The 15,631-nt window shown below is 41.4% G+C and overlaps 1 protein-coding gene across 2 annotated transcripts in view; it reads right to left on the reverse strand.

The window, feature by feature from the left end:
* Positions 1-14,945, reverse strand: part of MTHFD2L (methylenetetrahydrofolate dehydrogenase (NADP+ dependent) 2 like) — a 110,793-nt gene extending 95,848 nt beyond the window's left edge. For both annotated transcript variants that reach the window (XM_081114022.1, XM_081114021.1), the window contains exon 1: positions 14,585-14,945. In XM_081114022.1, the coding sequence (XP_080970148.1) occupies positions 14,585-14,694 (110 nt within the window). In that variant the 5' untranslated portion in view covers positions 14,695-14,945. The remainder of the gene's footprint in view (positions 1-14,584) is intronic.
* Between the last annotated feature and the right edge of the window lie 686 nt (positions 14,946-15,631).

A 15,631-nucleotide genomic window follows, 5' to 3' on the forward strand; every position in this document is an offset into this window, starting at 1 on the left:
CCTCCTGCACATCTCCCACTGGGGATGTGCCCGCAACCCAGGTACATGCCCTTGACCGGAATCGAACCTGGATCTTTCAGTCCGCAGGCCGACGCTCTATCCACTGAGCCAAACCGGTTTCGGCAAATCTTGTTACTCTTACTGTGTGTTTATTTCTTAAAGGTACCTGATCTATAATAATAAAAGCATAATATGCTAATCAGACCGGACGTCCTTCCGGACAGCCTTCCGGATGAAGCCAAAGCTACGAGTGAAGCCTGGGGCCCGTGTTCCAGAGGGAAGCCGGCACCAGCAGCTGGGGGAAGGAAGGCCTGCTCTTGCATGAATTTCATGCATCAGGCCTCTAGTAAAGTATAAGATGGTTCCTTCTTCATGCTGCCATTATTATTACACAAAATACCAAATGCAGTCCAATGAATATTGTGAAGAAGAGGAAGCGGAGGAAGCAGAAGAAGAAAAGGAGGAAAGAAAAATCTTATAGCACCGTAATTCTTTCTAATATCTGTACACTTTTTATTTTCTAACAAATGTGGGCACAATGAATATCAGCCAACACACAAGTGCAAACTTGCTGCCTCTTCCAAATAAGTCAGCTGCCTTCTCTAATAGGTGGTGTAAATACAGGTAGAACCAGATCAAGAATACTCCATTTCAGTCTGGCCCCAGTGGTCCATGGTGCTCATCCAAGTTCATACAATTCTGATGTAAACATTGTTCTGGGAAGAAGTGAATCCAAAATGTGGCCTATGGATAGATACATTAAAATTGCCTGGGAAGCCTGCTAAACTTGCAGATGCCCAGGCCCCAAGACCACATCCACAATTCAGTCCTTAGAGGGTAAAGCCTAGGAATCCGCATGTCTAACAAGTTCCCACAAATGTTCTTGTGCATGACAGTGTTTGAAAGCCACTTCTGCAGTTCAACACAAAAGTACATTTTAATAATAATCATAACCCTGGGTAAATAATTGACTGAGAGAATAAACTGGTTAGACAATACAATTAAAACTAGACCTTATAATTATAAGTAAACTACTTTTGATTCTAACTTTGTTGACTTTTCACTAAAAATTTAATAGCTTTCAAGACATGGAAGTTCATGGAAAATTCAGTATGACACATTTGCTCACTGTCCTAAATTTATAGTTTTATTGAAGTACTAGAGGCCCGGTGCACAAATTCATGCATGGGTGGGGTCTGGCAGGCCTGCCCCATCGGTGCTAATAGGGCTAGGCCAGCCAGGAAGTGGGGCCATGGTCAGTTGGCTGGCCGGCCCTGTCCCCTGGTTGAACTCCTGGTCGAAGGGACAATTTGCATATTAGCCTTTGATTATATAGGATAATTGAAATACAATAAACTGCACACATTTAAAGTATACAACTTGATGTTTTAATATATGTATGTACCTGGGAAACAATTACAATTAAGAAAATGAACATAGCCATCACCCCCCCAAATTTCCTGGTACTCCATTTGTAATCTCACCATTCTACATGTCCCTGCCATGTACCTCCACTGCCGCCCCCCCCCCACCCCCCCATCACCAGGCAACCACTAATTTGCTTTCTGTCACTCCATATTAGTTTGTATCATCATGAATTTTATAAAAATGAAATTATGCACTACACTCTCCTTTTTATCTATCTATTTTCACTCACCATAATTAAGATTCATTAATGTTGTTGCATGTATCGATAGCTCATTTCTTTTTATTGCTGAGTAGTTTTCCATTGTATGGATATACAGAAAATTGTTTATCCATTCAATTGTTGATGGGTATTTGGATTGTTTCCAGTTTGTGGTCATGATAAATAAAGCTGTCTGGAACATTCATCTTTAAGACATTGTATACACATATGCTTTCATTTCTCTTGCACAAAATTTGAGCAGAATGGCTGAAACATATGGTAAGTATATGTTTAAATTTTTAAGAAACTATCAACCTGCTTTCCAAAGTAGTTGTAGCATTTTACATTTCCACAAGCAGTATATGAGAGTTCCAGTTGCTCAACATAATGGCCATCACTTGGTATTGCCAGTCTTTTACATTGTAGACATACTAGTGCCTATACTGTGTGTTGGTATCTCCTTGTGCTTTTAATTTGCATCCCTATAGTGAATACTGATGTTAAGCATCTTTTCATGTGCTTATTTACCATCTGCCTATCCTCTTTGTTGAACTGTGTAATTTAATGTTTTGCCCATTGTTTAATAGATTATTTCCTTATTATTGAAGTTGTGAGGGTTATTCATAATATCCTAGATTCAAGTCCTATATCAGGTTTGTGATTTAAAATAACCTCTCCTAGTCTGTGCTTTACCTTTTCATTCTCTTAACTGTGTCTTTGGAATATCAGTTCTAAATTTTTATGTATTTCAATCAATTTTATTTTTATGGATCATGCCTTTGGTATTGGTATAATGAATCTTTGCCGTACTCAGGGTCACAGAGGTTTTCTCCAGTGTGCCCTTCTATAAGTTTTATGGGTTCAGGTTATACATTTAGTTCTATGATTTAGCTCTATTCATAGTTAGATGAGAGCTTATATCAGAATATTATCTAATTTTTTTCTGAATTTATTGAAATTATCATATATAATCCCATGGACTTTTGGTTTTAGTGTGTTAATATGTTGAATTACATTGACTGATTTTTAAATGTCAAACCAACATTGCATTCCTGGGATAAACCTCACTTGGTCATAATGCAACTATCCTTTCCAGATATTGTGGATCTCATCTAAAATTTTGTTACTTGTTTTGCATCTATGTGCATGAGAGGTATTTGTCAGTAGTTTTCATTTCTTGTAATGTTTTTATATGGTTTTTGTACTAGGGTGATGATGCCCTCATAGAATGAGTTAGGATGTACTCCATCCTCTTTCAGAGTTTCTGCAAAATTGGTATTATTTATTCCTTAAATATTTGGTAGAATTCACCTGTGAAAATATCTGATCTTTGAGGTGTCTTTATAGAGAGGTTTAAAACTATAAGTTTAACTTCTTAATATACAGTGCTATTCAGGGTATTCATTTTTCCTTGAGTTTTTATAGTTTATGTCTTTGTACATCCTAATAATTAGTACATAATTATAATGATAGACTAAATCAAGTTAAGATAAAATACACTTACTTTTGAGTTTAAATTTTATTTTTCAAGATTAAGTAACAAACTTTTTTCACTATTTACTATGAATTTCTAGAGCTCATTTTTTATTAATTAATTTAGTGGCCTTTTAATACTAAGAGAACAAAGACTTCTATATTAGTAAATAATACTAAGGTTGCAGATACAGCAACTAATTCCAGCATGGCTCATTTATAAAAGATAGTTAAACAATAAATACTTTCCATAAATTAAATTGTGTCAGCAATATTCAGTTAGGGTAAAATACTGGATTGCAGAAACAGTTTTATATGCTAATAAACTTTAATTCACTCTTATAGTAAAGAACATACATTTATATTTTAAAACACAAAACCACCTAAACTCCATATTGCATTTTGTAGCATATGAATAGCAGTGCTGCTGTTGATATGTCTTATAGTTGATTCTCTGTTCAACAGAATAATTTGTTCATAGGCTACTGTGAAACAGACAATCACTGAAAATAATTCAGGATAATTACAGTCAAGAAACTACAAAGAGAATGTCAGAGTCAACATTGGCATAAATTGATTCCTGGCTTCCGAAGAGACAATATACAGATTAAACTTCACTGCAGTTTGTACGTTGGGGTCTGAGAGAGTGACAGTGCCTACTTTACTTTATTGCACTGAGATGCTAAGTTAGTTCGCTAATTATAGCTAAAATTAGAGGCCCGGTGCATGAATTTGTGCAAGGGTGGGGTCCCTCGGCCTGGCCCGCGATCAGTGCCAATTGGGGCCATCTTGCCCAGTCCCTACTGGGGCCAATCGGGGCCACTGCCCTGGGGGAGAGACCGTAGGAGGTTGGCCAGCCACGGGAGGTTGGCTGTGGGAGCACACTGACCACAGGGGGCAGCTCCTGCATTGTATTCCCCCTGTGGTCAGTGCGTGTCATAGCAACCAGTTGACCAGTTGGTTGACTGGTCCTAACGGTCACTTAGGCTTTTATATATATAGATGATACAGCCTGAATTAGCTTGTGTTTATGGGTAAATATCCACAAGACTGCCACCCAATTATGAGTACAGACTTTGAGCATTTCAGTAGCACCTGAGCCGTCCTCTTGATTTCCTCAGTCACTGAAGAGCCTCAATAAGCCTGACTTTGTGGGAGACATACTCTACTATATAATAAAAGCATAATATGCAAATTGACCGAACGGCCCAACAACTGGTGGAACGACCAGTTGCCATGACACGCACTGACCACCGGGGGGCAGATGCTCAACGCAGGAGCTGCCCCAGCCGGCAGGCCCTAGGCCAGCCAAGGCGGGTGCCAGCAGGGGCCCCCCAATTGCCCCACCAGTCGCCCCACAGATCGGCCCTGATTGTTGCCAGGTCTAGGGACCCTACCCATGCATGAATTTCATGCACGAGGCCTCTAGTAAGAATATATCAAGTAACCTGGAATTAGTAGAGACCCAATGGGATGATGCCTGTATCAGTCCATGTACTGAAAGAACTGGTAAACACACACATTATCTAACTCACATAATCCTTAGTGCATAAACAAATGAATTTTTCAACATGCACATTGTTGATATCAGCAAGAATTTAACTCCCTGGTTAAAGTAATGATCTCTGCCAATCCATTTTCTATACTGCAGCCAGTGATTTTCCAAATGTAATCATGTCGATTTCCTGGTAAAACTCTTCACTACATGCCCACTGTTTATTAAATTAACAAACATGTATTAAGGACCTTTTATATAGAAGGCACTATTCTATGCACCAGGAACATAAGTAATAGTGGACAAAATAAATTTTCCGATTTCATGGAAACCATATTGTAGTTGAAAAAGAAAAGCAATTTAAAAAAGAAAAAAGCAAATATTGAATATATCATGTGTGAAAAATGGAGGGAAAGGACCTATTGAGAGGACAGGGTTATCGTTTTACATAGGTGAGATAGTGTCACTTCTCTGATTATCCAGGTGACATCTGAGCATAAATGAAGGAAATGAGGGAATGTTGTGTGGAGAAGAGAATTCCAAGCCAAGGAAACTGTACAGCGAGTACAAAGAACTTTAGGCAAGAGCGTGCCTGGCATGTTCAATGAATAATAAGGTAAGTGGCTGCCATGGAAAGAATACGTGGACCACGACAGAGCATGAAGTCAAGGAGGGATGTCTGATTACATAAGACCATTCAGGCCTTTGAAAGGATGTTGGTTTTCACTGTGAGTGAGGTAGGAAGCCATTTGGAGATTCCGAGGAAGGCCATGACCCAATTTTTATTATTCAATCATAACTGGTTAAAAGGTGGAGGACAGTCTCTGGGAGCAAGGGGAGTGGGGGCACTAGGGTGGCATCTCAGGCAAAAGATGACAGTGGTTTGGGCAAGGGTGGTAGCAATGGGGGTGCTAAGCAGTATGATTCTGAATTTGAGGATAGAGCCACTGAGATTTACTTAGATTGGGTGTTACGTGTGAGGAAAAAAATCAGATTACATGCCAAAATTTTTAACCTGAAAAACTGAGAAAAGGAAGTTTTAACTAAGATCTAAATTTCCTGTACCTTCAAGCCCATGCATGAGCTTTCTTTAGCATCACTGCTAAAGAACACAGAGCTCACCAAGTCCCACACTACTCACAGCTGTATTTCAATGTATCTGCTGCGCCAGGTTCTTATTTCTGGATCTTCACATACCCTGTTCCCTTGACCTGAAACACTTTTCCTTCGCTTCCTTACTTTTCTAATCGCCCTACCATATCTGTTCCTCCTTCACCTCAAGTCTCAGCTTAGGTACTCTGGGAAATGTTCTCTGACCCTTTACCCTGGGGCACTACCTCTATGAGCTCCCACGGCACCCAGCTCCCCCTCTTTTGTAGTATTGTAATTCCTTATTAAAATTGCTGGGTAGGGCAGCAAGTGAATGTTTACTAGGATATCCTTAACACTTAGCAGAGTATGTGCACATCGTATGTGTTTATTAAATATTTGTGAAGTTATCAGAGTTAAAATGTTTATTGTATTATAATTTTTAAAAATTATGTAGCCACTGAAAATAATTATAAAAAAGAGTAAAATGGGAAAATATCCATTGTATAAAGTGAAGGTATGAAATGAAAAATTGTAGGTATATAGATAATCATGACTCTTAAAATATGCATGCATCTGGCTAAAGATTTAAAAGAAATATGCAAACTAAAATGGTGAGATAGGTAGTATTCTGGACCTACCTATCTATTTATCTATTTTAAAATATTTTTCAATGTCTTCAAAATAGGTCTTCCTGAATTATATTAAAAATGAGTAGATGTGCCCTAACTGGTTTGGCTCAGTGGATAGAGCGTCGGCCTGCGGACTGAAGGGTCCCAGGTTCGATTCCAGTCAAGGACATGTACCTTGGTTGCGGGCACATTCCCCAGTAGGGGGTGTGCAGGAGGCAGCTGATCGATGTTTCTAGCTCTCTATCCCTCTCCCTTACTTTCTGTAAAAAAATCAATAAAATATATTTTTAAAAAAATGAGTAGATGCAAAATATTTATAAAACATATGAAAAGGGAAAATAATACAATTAACCTTACCTCTTAGTTTAATAAAAGATTATAATCACTGAAATCATCTGTGTAACTCTCCCCTATCAAATAACCTTATGTTCTCCAATAATTAAACACTATCCTGAAATTTTGATTAATAATTCCATTATTTTCCTTTATAATTCAATCTACTGTTTCTATTTTAAACATTAAAGATGTAGCATACATTATATACTACATACATAATAATATTTCTCTAAGGCATATACCCAGCAATGGAATTGCTGGATTATAGGATACATATGTGTGTTCAATGTACGCTAACCTGTTTTCCAAAGTGGTTTTCCAAAGTAGTTCACAAGTCCATCAGTGGTGTGTAAGTTTTTATTGCTCTACTTCCTTGATATTGTCAAAGTTTTTAACTTAACCAATTAATTAAATGCCATTTTATTGTGGTTTTAACATGCATTTCCTTAATTACTAGTGGTTGGACAATTTAAAGGCTTATTGGCCATGCAGAGCTCCTCTTCCATGGAGTGACTTTTCATCTCTTTTGACCATTTTTCTAATAGATTATTATTCTAATCTGTAATCATTATTTATATATTATGAACACCAAGCTTATATCAGTGTATCAAATATGACCAGTGCGTAGCTTCCTTTGGATTTATTTTATGGTTACTTTTAATGAAAAGTTCTTAACAAAAAATTAATATGAATATATAATTAAGATTAAAATTTTAAATTGTTTTAATGTATAAGAATATAAATTAATTACTTTTAAAATGTTAATTTAGAAAATAGTTTTGCATAGAACTTTTTTATAGGTCCACTAATATATTTGTTAGTCAAATAAATATCTATATAGATAAAAGCCTAAGCAACCATTCAACTGTTCAACAGTTCGACTGGTAGCTATGATGTGCACTGACCACCAGGGGGTAGATGCTCAATATACAGGCATGGAAACATGGAAGAGACTGGTGAAACTCAGAGGGAAGAAGGGAGGAGGAGGGGTGGGAAGAGATTAACCAAAGATCTTACATGCATAGTAGAGGCCCAGTACACAAATTTGTGCACTGGCGGGGTCCCTTAGCCTGGCCTGTGCCCTCTTGCAATCCAGGACCCCTTGGGGGATTTTGGAGAGCCGGTTTTTCCCAATCCCCACAGGCCAGGCCTGCCGGGAGCCGGTCCATCCTTGCTGTTTCAAGGGACCTGGCATATATGGCATACTGTTCTTAATATGTTTGCTCACCTTCTTGGCACTATGTGTTTTAACCAAGGTCTCTGAGAAAGGTTGTTTCCCCAGGTAGGGATTTTCCCCTGAAGTTAGGGAGGGAATAAAACCTCTTAACTAAGTGCCAGGCAGGTAATTAATCACTTTAACTACAAACAATCAGGCTTAAGCTACATAATCTTTACTCCCTGGAATGGAGATAAGAAACGCCCTAACCTTTGGAATAGAGATTGATAGGATTGGAATCAACTGGTATAAATACAGATGTAACAACACAGAACTTAGAAGACAGAACTTAGAAGACAGAACCTACACAGAACCTAGAGACAGAAGAACTTCGCTGGAGAGAACATGGCAAAAGATCCTGGACAGAAACTGGCAACAGAACCTAGAGACAGAACCTAGCGAGAGAACCTGGCTGAAGAACCTAGAGACAGAACCTGGCTACAGAACCTGGATAGAACATGGCAAGAGAACCTGACTAGAACCTGGTGACTGAACCTGGCTGGAGAACCTGGACAGAACCTGGCTGGAGAACCTAGCGAGGGAACATGGCTACAGAACCTGGCTGGAGAACCTGGAGAACCTGGCTGGAGAACCTATCAAGAGAACATGGACACAGAACCTGGCTGGAGATACTAACCAGAACTTCGCTGGAGATCAGGACCAGAACTTGGCTGGAGATCCTGGCTAGAGATCCTGGCTAGGCTGCTGATCAACTGAATGCTATCTCTGTGTCATTCCTTCATCGCCGACTCCGTCCACACCTTTGAGGACCCCTGGACCTGCTGGGGTTGGACCCCAGCATCTGGCGCCTGAACAGGGACCCTTAGGTAAGCCCCACTCTCGGGATGGATAGGACCCCACCATAGGAAGAGGGTGGATAGTCTTCGCCGACTCCGTCCACACCTTTGAGGACCCCTGGACCTTCTGGGGTTGGACCCCAACACAGGCCGGGGGACCCCCCGGTGCACAAATCCATGCACCGGGCCTCTAGTTCTAAATAATGTCATTTTCATTACTTGGATATCTCTTTTTAGTATTAAAAAAAAAAATGAGCTGATTTGGTCAGAAAGTCATAGTCACATTGCCATTAAATAGACATCAAAAGTGAAGTTGACCTTTGAGATATGTTGCCATTAAATAGACATCAAATTAAGTTGACCTTTGAGGTATCTTTCACACAATTTACCCTATCACAGTGATGGCGAACCTTTTGAGCATTTTGAAAAACCCTAACTTAACTCTGGTACCGTGTCACATATAGAAATTTTTGATATTTGCAACCATAGTAAAAAAAAGACTTATATTTTTGATATTTATTTTATATATTTAAATGCCATTTAACAAAGAAAAATCAACCAAAAAGATGAGTCCGCGTGTCACCTCTGACACACGTGTCATAGGTTCGCCATCACTGCCCTATCATTACTTGCTCAGGTGACATTTCCTGAAAAGGCAGAAATATTGCAAGTTACCTACAAAGAAAGCAGAACAAGGGCTCTCTCAGTCCTTTTTCTCCCCACATTGCTGGGCTAGCACTAAATGTGGATTCCTTAGGAAGCAATAAATCGTGGGGATGGGGGAGAGGAGTATAGGACAGCCCAGAGCAGTACTAATTACTCACCCTAAGCCAGAAGTCCTGTGTTTCAGCCCTAATGAGCAGTTATGAGCTTGAACAAGTGACTTAACTGCACTCAAAGGCATGCAATTTCCTCAACTGTATAATGGGAATGTTCTCTGTTGACCTTACATAAAGAGATTTGGCTAAGAGATGATTGGCTGATTTGCAAAAATGGCTCTCTCTCTCCTAGTCTTGGTTAAGTAACAGATGGAGACATATTCAGATAATCAGTAGCAATATAATATGGGACCAGAAAGCCATCAGCATTTAGTATTGTTCCTATGAGCTTGTTTATTTACCTACTAGAGGCCCAATGCTCGAAGATTCGTGCAAGAATAGGCCTTCCTTCCCCTGGCTGCCAGCACCGCCTTCGCTTCAGGTGGAGCCACCTTTTCCGCCTTCCCATGCTGCCCAGAGGCCTGGAGCGGCTGGGGCAGTGCTGAATGCCTGCTTCTTTGCCATGGTGACGACACAAGCATCCCACCCCACCCCTGGCCGCTCGGTGCCTGCATATGCAAATTAACCTGCCATCTTTGTTGGGTTAATTTGCATAATACTTTTAATTGGCTGGTGGGCACCATGAGGGTATGGTCAATTTGCATCTCTCTTTTTTATTAGTGTAGATACTTCCCAGAAAATAAACTATAACTATTCTAATCTCTGGTTATTAGAACTAAATGAAGTGTCAATTAACTAGAGCAAAATAGAAAACAGAAAAAATCATGACTTTTCTTGTATATAAAAAAGTCCTTCGCCATGCAAAAATCTACCCAAGATTAACAGTGTCTTCAGTCTGAATACTGAGCATCTTGCTTCAGCACATAGGTTTCAATCTCACTTTAAACCAGCTTTTAAAGCAGGAATTGTTCTATGAGAACTGTTTTATGAAAAAGCCTAATATAATCATTAACAAGTCAAATTTCTCTTCAGGTCCTAAGGTAGTTTAATTGCTTTGTATTGTAGGGCACAATTTGAAGATTTTAAATTAGAACTAACAATATAATAGAAATTAAACCCATGAGTAACAAATTCTGAGATTAATATTAGTCTATGTTTTGCATTTAATTCATTTTAATCAGAAAACTTAATTTTGGACTCATTACATTATAACATATTATCTCCAAACAACTGGGGTAGACATAAACCTAAGATATAAGATGTTAAATGGTGAAATATTTAAGTTCTAAATTGAAAATGGTATAAGAACTGCTGAGAAATCGAAACTGTAGCCATATAGCTATCATAGCTCACTTTGATTAGACTAGGTAAAGCATTCAGATGGGAAAACCACACTATCATATTTGCCACCAAAACAAAATATTATTTTGAGAAACTGTCTTTGCTAGTCATTGGAACTAACTCTATCTTGGCTGAAGTCAGTCTGTGGAAAATCAACTTATGTAATGGTCTTAAGTCTGCGTCCTTTCAGCCTCACATGAGGATAAAAAGATCTTTAATTAAGTAATTCTTCTATAAAGATATAAATATTGAATAAGTCCAGAGGGGAGAATCTGAAGAAAAATAAACAGCCTTCATGATAAAACTTGATTTTTAATTATTAAATTCAACTACCCACTTTATAAGACATTAATATTTAAATAACATAAACCAGTATCTTTTTCTAAGTCCAAAAAGTAGGGTTTTTGGTGTGTTTTTTTAATGTTAGCCTAGCTGCAAAAATTATAAAGCCATTGGCAACGAGACATAAAGAAAGGTGAGGCTTCTATAAAGAGCTATAGGCCAATAAACACATTTTTTAAATGCTAAAAGGAATCATAGCAGGGGGAAGAAAAAAAATCTGCCAAATTAATGATTTTAGGAATAATAGAACAGGATAAACACAAAACAACAACTTGGGATATCCATTTAGTTACTGAACTTAGTTCACGTAGGATTATCTACAGCAGGGCTTGTGGGAGTCCCTGTTGCAGGATACCCGCAAATCTGCTTTGAGCAAGACTTTAATTTGAAAGGTCTGTGTGTGACCTCCCACTCAAATGGGATCGGTTCCTGCCCGGCTCCATATATTGAAAAGCACTGAGACAGACTTATGTGATGTTCACAACCCAAAGACATTTTTAACTTGTAAACTCCTCACATAGCAAGACAAAGTAGGACAACTCTAATCACCAACAATTTTTTTTTTTTAACTTTTGGGCTGTTTAGGGAATTCATTTTAGAAACAATAAGCTGCAACAAATAGAAGAGTTAATTTATTTCTTTGACATTAAATACATTTTCTTCCAATTAATAAGATGTAATTTCTCACAAATAAATGGGGTGTGGGGGGGGACCCTGCAAATCTTAAAGGAAAAACCACTGAGAGAAAAATGTTAAATGATACTTCAAGATTTTGTAACTTTCAAATTCTGTCAAACATATCACTTGAAATTTCACTTGTCAAAAAAACAAACAAAACCCTCCAAAACCGTATTTACATATCCATTATTGCAGGTATCTAATTATTCAAAAATATAAAAAATAATAAAAAATACATTTTCATCCTTCATTTAAGGCTCTATATAACTCAGAAATTGATACTAAAATCTGTTCATTTCAAAGAGTCAATATCTTTCAGTGGAGAGTTTATCACACTCAAAGACAATTTTCAATAAGAATAACACTAAAGTTCAAATTTTAAGTTAATGGGAATGGTGTCAGATTTAGACCACATTCACTATGAAGAACTAGACAACTAATGTGTCACTATACATTTAAAAAATGATGACTGAGGATGGGGATAAGTGGGGAGGCAGACAGTGGCGACCTCTGGAAGATGGAATCTCTTCTCTCTGCTGGCCCTAGAAGAGAAAAGAGACACCAATAAGCATCAACACACTGTCCGAATTCCTCCCCACCAGAGACCCACCAGTCCACAGGTGTTTCTCAACCTTACAGCCATCCTCACCTTTATATGTGGTATTCAGTGCCAACAGGAGAATATAAAAGACACCACCCTATCTGAACTTAATTAGCACTGCCTTAAAAAAATAAAAACTATCAAAAGTATTGTTTATTTTTATACAGTTATAATCTGCATCAAATGGGGCTAAAGGCAGCTGGGCTGAAATAACAGTTCTCATCTGTATTAAGAAAAGCTTTCTAAAATTATTGCACTAGATTGTCCTATCCTATATTATAAAAGGCTAATATGCAAATCGACCAAATGGCAGAACAACCGGTCGCTATGGTGTGCACTGACCACCAGGGGGCAGACACTCAATGCATGAGCTGCCCCTGTTGGTCAGTGTGCTCCCACAGGGGGAGTGCCGTCAGAAACTGGGATCACGGCTGGCAAGCACAGGGGTGATGGCGTGGCAGGAGCCTCTCCTTCCTCTGCGGCACTGCTAAGGATGTCTGACTGATGGCTTGCAGGAGCGGGCCTAAGCCGCCAGTTGGACATACCCACGCCCCTCCCCCCCAGGGCTCCCAGACTGTGAGAGGATGCAGGCCAGGCTGAGGGGAACCACCCCCCGACCACCACCCCGTGCACAAATCTTGTGCACCAGGCCTTTAGTTTTCAATTATAAAGAGACTATTAAATAAAAAATTTTAAATATCTAAATTATCCGGGGGGGGGGGGCATCTGTACAAACCTAGTGGCTACAACCAAATACTTGGGTTGTCACTGTTGTGACTCCCATTAAATGCACATGGAGAGGATATGGTGAATGGGGTTGTTTACATCAAGCTGGCTACGAGAAATTAATCAACTTGTACAATTTGAAAAAAGTTATTATCCTCATCCCGGAAAGAAGCCCTGAAACACTAAAATTTTTTGAAATCTAAATAAGTAGATAAAATAACTATAGTAGATAATTCCTTCAATATTGTAATGCAAATAGAATTCTCCAGAATCTCCTTTTCCTAGGTAATAAAGTTAGTAATTCCAAACACCTGGCAAATTCTTCCAGACACTACCAGGGCTTACACAGCCAGAACTCTGAGTCCGTTATTTTCTCACGTATTCTTGTGGAAGACCTTGTCGCTGAGAACTGCCTTCCCAACTACACCCTACAGGAAATCATTTTCGTTTCAGCTACTCAAGACTTACGTCCAAATGCATGCAATGGGGACTTACACTAAATAAGCAGCAGCTATATTTCCACATTACTGACCACTGCTGTCGCCCAGGTATTGTGCTGAACAATGGAGATACAAAAAGACTAATGAGACACCATCGCTGGCCACGGAACCGGCAGTGACAGCGGCGCATCACTGGAAGCCCTGCAAGCCTGGAAACGGAATCTCTTCTCAACTCACTGGCTTGGGGTCAGGAGAATGGAATTTAAACCCCTGAGGTCGGCGTTTGCAACCACCACAGTGACTGGCGGGCCCCTGGCGCAGAGTGGAAACCCCGCTGTCCTGTGCTTCCACACTAGTCCGCGCAAGGTCCGAAGAGATGCAGCGAATAGAGGACTCATCACTTCAGTCGCGGCTAGGGAAGTGTCACGCAGAAAAAGACGGAGAATTCAAGATGAATGTCTGATTTTGAAAGTCATTAAGAATGTTAGGGCCGGGGAAGACCTAACTCCGTATTGCCAACGAAGGAATTCAGAAATCCAAACACGCATAACAACCCACGTGGGACAGCGCCCACTCCTTTGTTGACAAATTACAATCACCCCAACAAAAAGAAACGTTTGAAATGCGCAGACCACGCGTTTTCACGGCAGCTTTCCCGAGGGACTCAAATGCCTGCACAGATAACTCGCCGGCGCCAGCTGCGAAGAAGGGACAATCTGGTGCCGAAGCCCAGAGCCAAACGCGTCCAAGCCGCCCGACTCCGGGCCAACCGGACAGGCCCCGGTCCCTAGGCCACGTTCGGAGCCGAGAAAGGCCTCGCCCCGCCCTGGAGGGATGGATTCCGTAAACCTACTGCTTGCCATCAAAGTGATGGATTCCGCAAACCTACTGCTTGCCATCGAAGTGATGGATTCCTTAAACTGCGCCGCGCTGCCACCCGAAACCCCGAGCCCGGAGCGCGGGAGCTCCGCCCGCCACGAGTGCCCTCACCGAGCGGCCCCTCCCGCCGGCCGCGCCTTCCCACCCGGAGCGCGCAGCACCGGGGACACCACGCGTCCGGCCGAGCTCGTACCTCGCGCCACTGCTCCGAAAGGCCCGGAACGAGCGCCCGGCCGCTCCCGGCGCCCCCATTTGGCCCAGGAGACCGCGGAGCAGCGAGAGGGTGCGGGCGGACTGAGCCATGACCGCGAACCCCCGGCTTCCGGACGGAGTTCACCCCCGCCGCTCCGGTCCTGCAGCTGCTGGACGGGGTCCGCCCCCACCGGGCCCGGCGGGGGAGCAGCTCCCACCACCACCGGGTTCCGGGGAGCAGTGCAGGGGCGGGGCCAGGAGCCAGGCTCGGGCCGGGATCGGGGGGCGGGGCTGAGGGATCTCCCCAGCGTCAGGGGGCAGGGTCGCGCCCCAAGGCTGGAGCTGGACGTGGTCTGGGGGGATGCATCTGGAAGCCCGGTGGGTGGCCCTGTGGTTTGGCGACGTGGCTTCTCTCCTACTCCGCAAGCCTCAGATCTTCCCCCGGGGGCGCGGGGGGGGGGGTGGCACAGGGACGGCGGCGACGCGAATCCGCTCCTCAGCACCCCCCTTTCTCCAAGCTGGGGCTCCAACCCACAGCCTCGCAGAGGCCAGGAGGAACTCGGTTTAAAGCAGGGAGGGGCTCACTGGTTCTTTTGTTTCTGACTCCCGTAGTGACCTTTGGACACCTTGGGAGCTGGAGGCAGAAACAAAGGTGTGAGTGTGTGGAGAGAAGAGGGGGACCTGACTGAACACGGCCTTAATTTTAGGGTTTCTGTGGCTCCACCTTATCATTTGCACTTTTGGGAGAAAAACAAAACAAAACTGAACAATGTGTATGGTTTTCCAGTCTATGATCAAGTTAACACAGCCTAGGAACGCGCTGTTCTGTATGGTGCATTTGCACTGAGAAAGCAAACTATCAGCTCCCTTTGGAAAATCAAGACTGCCCATTCATGACGCTGGGATATGTTAAAAGATAAACTGAGCCATATTTTTTCAAATTTTAAGTGTGTAGTTGAGCACAAGTTGGCTTGAATCAGGCAACATTCAATCTAGCAGATAAAAAGGAGCTGTACAAAATAAAAGTCTTTTATATAGAAGGGAGAAG

This window comes from Myotis nattereri, assembly GCF_964212035.1.
Source record: "Myotis nattereri genome assembly, chromosome: 1".
Lineage (NCBI taxonomy): Eukaryota > Metazoa > Chordata > Mammalia > Chiroptera > Vespertilionidae > Myotis > Myotis nattereri.